This window comes from Colius striatus, unplaced genomic scaffold (genome assembly GCF_028858725.1).
Source record: "Colius striatus isolate bColStr4 unplaced genomic scaffold, bColStr4.1.hap1 scaffold_45, whole genome shotgun sequence".
NCBI classification, from domain to species: domain Eukaryota; kingdom Metazoa; phylum Chordata; class Aves; order Coliiformes; family Coliidae; genus Colius; species Colius striatus.
The window spans coordinates 1,279,605-1,285,027 of record NW_026908526.1 but is presented as its reverse complement, the minus strand read 5'-3'; the positions used below and the strand labels follow the sequence as shown (position 1 = coordinate 1,285,027).

Here is a 5,423-nt window from a genome sequence, read left to right as displayed (position 1 = left end):
GTGACATCATAGAGCATCTTGGCACTGCAACAGTGCTCCGTGAAATGACAGCACACCAGGGCACTGCAGCGGGGTTCTGTGACGTCACATCACCTCTGGGCACTGACACATTGCTCTGTGACATTAAAAGATGTAGAATCTTAGAATCATAGAATCATAGACTGGTAGGGGTTGGAAGGGACCTTTAGAGATCATCTAGTCCAACCCCCCAGCAGAAGCAGGGTCACCTAGATCAGGTGGCATAGGAACATGTCCAGGAGGGTCTTGAAGACCTCGAAGGAAGGAGCCTCCACAACTCCTCTGGGCAGCCTGTTCCACTGCCCTGTCACTCTCATGTTGGAGGCCTGTGGCCAGTGGGGTTCCACAGGGATGGGTTCTGGGGCCAGTCTTGTTCAATGCCTTCATCAAGGACCTGGATGAGGGGACAGAGGGACCCTCAGTGAGCTCCCTGATGGCACCAAACTGGGAGCACTGGCTGACTCCCCAGAGGCTGTGCTGCCAGTCAGTGAGAGCTGGACAGGCTGAGAGTTGGGCAGAGAGGAACCTGCTGAGGGTCACCAGGAGTAAGGGCAGAGTCCCCAGCTCCAGAGAGACAGGGAACGGCTGGAGAGAGGCAACACGGGGCTACTGAGATGCTGAGGGGATGGAACATGTGTGTGAGGAGGAAAAGCTGCGGGCCTTGGGGCTGTTTAGGTAAGAGGAGACTGCAGGGGGTTCTCATTAATACTGACAGATATGTCACTGGTGGGTGTCAGGGGGCTAGGGCAGCACTTTTGTTCTGTTGTATCCAGTGACAGGACAAGGGCTGATGGAAAGAAGCTGCAACACAAAATGTCCCATTGAAACATGAGCAAAAGCCATTTCCCTGCTGAGGTGAGGGAGCCCTGGCCCGGGCTGCCCAGGGAGGCTGCGGAGGCTCCTTCTCGGCAGGTTTCCAAGCCCAGCTGGACACGCTCCTGTGTGACCTGATCTAGGTGGGACCCGCCTGAGATGGGGGTTGGGCTGGATGAGCTTTAGGGGTCGCTTCCAACTGCCACCGTTCTGTGACTCTTTTTAGTGACGGCCCTTCCAGCTGCCACCCTCGGGCGATTCTTACGCCTGTGCCCAGAGGTGATGATGCTGCGGGGCGGGAGCGGGAGCGGGAGCACCGGCAGCCGCGGGACAGGCGCCGTTTCCCCGCGGCCGCCCCGCGGACTCCATTTCCCGTCAGCGCCCGCGCCTCGCTGTCGCGCAAAGCCGCCGGCGGGAGCCGCGGTGCCTGCCGGGAGTCGTAGTCCCAGCGTGCCCCGCGCGGAGCCCGCGCCGCCGCCCCGCTCGCGCCGCCGCTCGCGCTGCCGGGGTCTCTCAGCGCGGGGGCGGCGCCGGCGGCTGCTCCCGGGGGTCCCGGCGGAGGCGGCTCCGGCCGTGTCGGGCGAGGAGGAGGCGGCCGAGCTCCCCACGGCTGCGCGCCGGGCGGCGAGCGAGCGCAGGATGGGGGGCGCGTGGCCGGCGGTGAGCGCGGGCCGCGGGCGGGCCGGGGGGCGGCGGGAGGGCGGCGGGGAGGGGGCTCCGCAGCGGGCCGGGGGTGTCCGGTGAGGCGGGGCCGGGCGGAGGCGGCGGCGGGCCCGGGGCGGGCGGCGAGGCCCCGGGAGCCCGAGAGCCGCCCGCGGGCGCCGGTGGGGGGGAGGCGGCCGAACGCGGCTCCGCGGCGGCTCCTCGGGCCCCGGCGGCGGCGCGGAGCGGGGCGGGGGGAGGCGGGGCCGCGCCGTCCCTCCGTGCCGCGGGGGAAAGCGGGAGCGGGGCCCGGGCCCGGCGGGGGCTGCCGTCCGCGTCCCGCCCCGGCGCTGCCCCGCTCCGCTCTTCTGTTCGGGGTTTGACCCGCTCCCGCTTCCCCGCCGCCGCCTCCCGCTGCGGCCGGGCAGCCGCGGCGGAGCGGGACGAGCCCCGGGCAGCCGGGAACGACCGGGCTGGGCCCCGTTCTGCGGCGGGGAGTCCCGGGGGAGGCGGCCCCGGCGCTGGCAGCTGCCTGGGACACGCTTCGCTCACCGCAAACACTTTGTGTCCCGCTCTTCCCCCGCCCCGCGTTATTTCCTTCGCGCTGTTGTGTTTAAACGCTGCTTGATGCGGTCCCATGGCGGGGGAGGGGGAGGAAGTTCAGCCCCAGAGAGGGGTGACAGCAGCTGAAAGGGTTCCTGGAGCCCCCCTGGAATCGCATCGGTAGCGCCGGGTCCCTCTCTCCAGCAGCTGACTTGGGGATTTCTTCTGAAGCCACCTCTCTGGAGGGGACGGTGGCTGCAGCTCAGGAGGGAGCCACGGGGCTGTGGGGCGGCTGCCTCTGGCCTGGCTTCTTTTTGGGACGGGAGGTTGCAACTTTGGCTCAGTGTCTCTGCTGCCACTTCTCCCTCACGGGTGGTGTGAGCACGTCTGGGGGCAGCAAACACACAACTGTGGTGAAAAGTTGGAAGCCCCACGGGTTGTCATATAAGTCGAGTGTTTTCAGTGGTATAAAGGGCTTTGGATTCCCTAAAGGAAGCCCCGTGAGGGCCATCAGTGGGAGGGGGCTCTTGGTCAGTGCTGTCTGCTCCTTGGGTTCATGTGGTGGGCACAGCTCTTTGTTCCTCTTCATGCTGGTTCAGTTGGACGTGTCCTACCCTCACCTCTTTCTGTGCTGCTACCCTCTGAACTCCCTCCACTGGGGTTTTATCTGTACTTGCAAGTCTAATTCTCCCTTTTTGTTGCTTGTAGCACACAGGAAGGTGACAAAAGGAGTTGTGTTGGTGATTTGTTGGGTAGGTGCGAGGCTTTGTGCTCTCACTGGGTGTTGTCAGCACCCTCCTGCTCAGAGCCATCCCCTTCCCCTAAACCACACACCATCAGTCACAGAAACAGCCCCCAGCAGAGGCACTTCCCAAACCAGCCTCATGCAAAAACCAAGGTGCTCACAGAAAGAGAAGCTGGGAGGGTTTGGAAACATCTGGGGGTAAACTTTGTGAGTCCCTGTGCAGTGTTCCAGCTGGAGCTGTGAAAACCTTCTCCAAGCCTCATTCCACTGGGGTGTCTGACTGTCCCCAGCCCCTTTCTCTTGATGATCTGAGTTGAGAGCCTTGTCCTCTTTTAGGAGAGAGCCAGATCCTGCAGGTTGCTGGTTGTTGACGTGCTCTGTGTTTGTGTTTCAGGGGCCCTGTGGGCAGTGGTGGAAGCGGCCAGCGCCGGCGCCTCGGTTCTCTGCCTGTGTGAGAAGGGAGATGCCAAGGTCACGGAAGAGACAGGCAAGATGTCCAAGAAGGAAAAAGAAATTAAAACAGGTGAGACCCATCCCCAAAGTGATTGTTTCCTTTTCATCCACTGTTGTGTTTCAGGCTCCCATTGGGCAGCTGGTGTGAATGGGCAAGGGCACAGAGAGCAGGGCTGTGCCTGGTGTAAGAAATGCTTCATTCTTCCCAGAAAGCCCAGTTTTAACCCAAATCCTGCTGCTGAAGCGTCACTAATGAGCTTCAGCTTCCCAGCTGGATGCATTCAGTCATCCAGGGTGGGCAAGAAGGCCAAGGGCATCCTGGCCTGGATCAGGAACAGTGTTGTCAGCAGGAGCAGGGAGCTGATCATTGCCCTGGACTCAGCTTTGGTGAGGCTGCACCTCCAATAGTGTGCTCAGTTCAGGGTCTCTCTCTACAAGAAGGACATGGAGGTGCTGGAGAGGATCCAGAAGCAGCTACCAAGCTAGGAAAGGAATTGGAGCACGTCTCAGATGAGGAAGGGCTGGGGGGACTGGGACTGTTTAGCCTGGAGAAAAGAAGGCTCAGGGGAGACCTTCTCACTCTCTACATCTACCTGAAAGGAAGCTGCAGCGAGGTGAGGGTCAGTCTGTTCTCCCTGATAACAAGTAATAGAAGAAGAGGAAACAGCCTCAAGTTGTGCCAGGGGAGGTTCAGACTGGATGTGAGGAGGAATTTCTTTGCTGACAGGACTGTCAGGCCTTGGAACAGCTGCCCAGGGAGCTGCTGGAGTCACCGTCCCTGGAGGGGTTTCAGAGCCGGGTGGGTGTTGCACTGAGGGAAATGGGCTGGTGGGTGATGGGGCTGGGACAAAGGCTGCACTCCAAGAGCTGAAAGGTCTCTCCCAGCTGAAATGATCCTGTGACTGTGTGATGCCTGTGATGTGGCTGTGTTGGGCTGTGCGGGGCTCTGCAGGGAAGGCCGCGTCCGGCTGTGACTGTGGCAGCTGGAGGCAGGGCCTGGCTGCCCCCCACAGAGTCACAGAATGATGGGGCTTGTCAGGAACCTTTAGAGATCTTTCAGCCCAACCCCCTGCTAAAGCAGGTTCTGCTTGGTCAGGGGCACAGGAACGTGTGCAGGTGGGTTTGGAAACCTGCCGAGAAGAAGCCTCCACACCCTCCCTGGGCAGCCTGGGCCAGGGCTCCCTCACATTGACAGGGAAATATGTTCCTTATGTTTAAATGGAAGCTCCTCCTAAAGCCCACAGGGGATACTTGCAGCAGCTTTTCACAGAAGCCAGTGTTTGCCCATGGGATAGAAAGCAGGGGAATCTGGGGTACTTGTGGCAGGTTCTCTCCCTTCCCTGCCCCTCTGGCCATGTGGCAGGATGGAGCTCAACCCAGACGGCACTGCTGGGAAGCTGGAGCACGGCCTGGGCAGCAGCTTCCTTGAGGAGCAGCTCTTGAAGAAGAACTCCTACCCCTGGAGTGCCCCAACCAGCTGGCCCAGACCTCAGTCTCAGCACTGCTGGGGCTTTTGCTGTGTGTTTGTTTCCCTTCCAGGCTTCACTCCTCTGCTGTGTCTGCCTTTTCCTCCCTGCCCTCTTTTCCGCCTGGTTCTGTGTTCTTCCATCCCCTCTGTGGGTTCAAGTCCGTTTCTGGTTTTAATAAAGATGTATTTTGTAGCTAATGAGACCGTCTGTAATTCAATGAGTATCAGAGAATCACGGCATGGTGGGGTTGGAAGGGACCTGTAGAGATCATCCAGCCCAACTCCCCTGCAGAAGCAGGTCCCACCTAGATCAGGTCACACGGGAACAGTGTCCAGGTGGGTCTTGAAGAGCTCCAAGGAAGGAGCCTCCACACCCTCCCTGCGCAGCCTGGGCCAGGGCTCCCTCTCCAGCAGGTCACCCCCAGCCTGTCCTGGTGCAGGGGGTTGTTCCTCCCCAGCTGCAGGACTCTGCCCTTGTCCCTGTTGAACCTCAGGAGGTTCCTCTCTGCCCAACTCTCCAGCTGATTGAGATCCTGCTGAATGGCAGCACAGCCTCTGGGGAATCAGCCAGTGCTCCCAGTTTGGTGCCAGCAGGGAACTTGCTGAGGGTCCCTCTGTCCCCTCATCCAGGTGGCTGATGAAGATGTTGAACAAGACTGGCCCCAGAACCCACCCCTGTGGAACTCCACTGGCCACAGGCCTCCAACTCGACTCTGTGCCATTGATCAGCACTCTGGGGCA

At 60.9% G+C, this 5,423-nt stretch overlaps 1 protein-coding gene across 1 annotated transcript; it reads left to right on the top strand.

The window, feature by feature from the left end:
* Positions 1-1,113: 1,113 nt before the first annotated feature.
* Positions 1,114-4,875, top strand: LOC133629450 (proline-rich protein 33-like). Its single transcript, XM_062020082.1, has 3 exons — positions 1,114-1,491; positions 3,156-3,284; positions 3,942-4,875. Exons 1-3 carry the CDS (start codon positions 1,114-1,116, stop codon positions 4,083-4,085), a joined length of 651 nt encoding a protein of 216 aa, XP_061876066.1. The 3' UTR covers positions 4,086-4,875.
* The last annotated feature ends 548 nt before the right edge of the window (positions 4,876-5,423 follow it).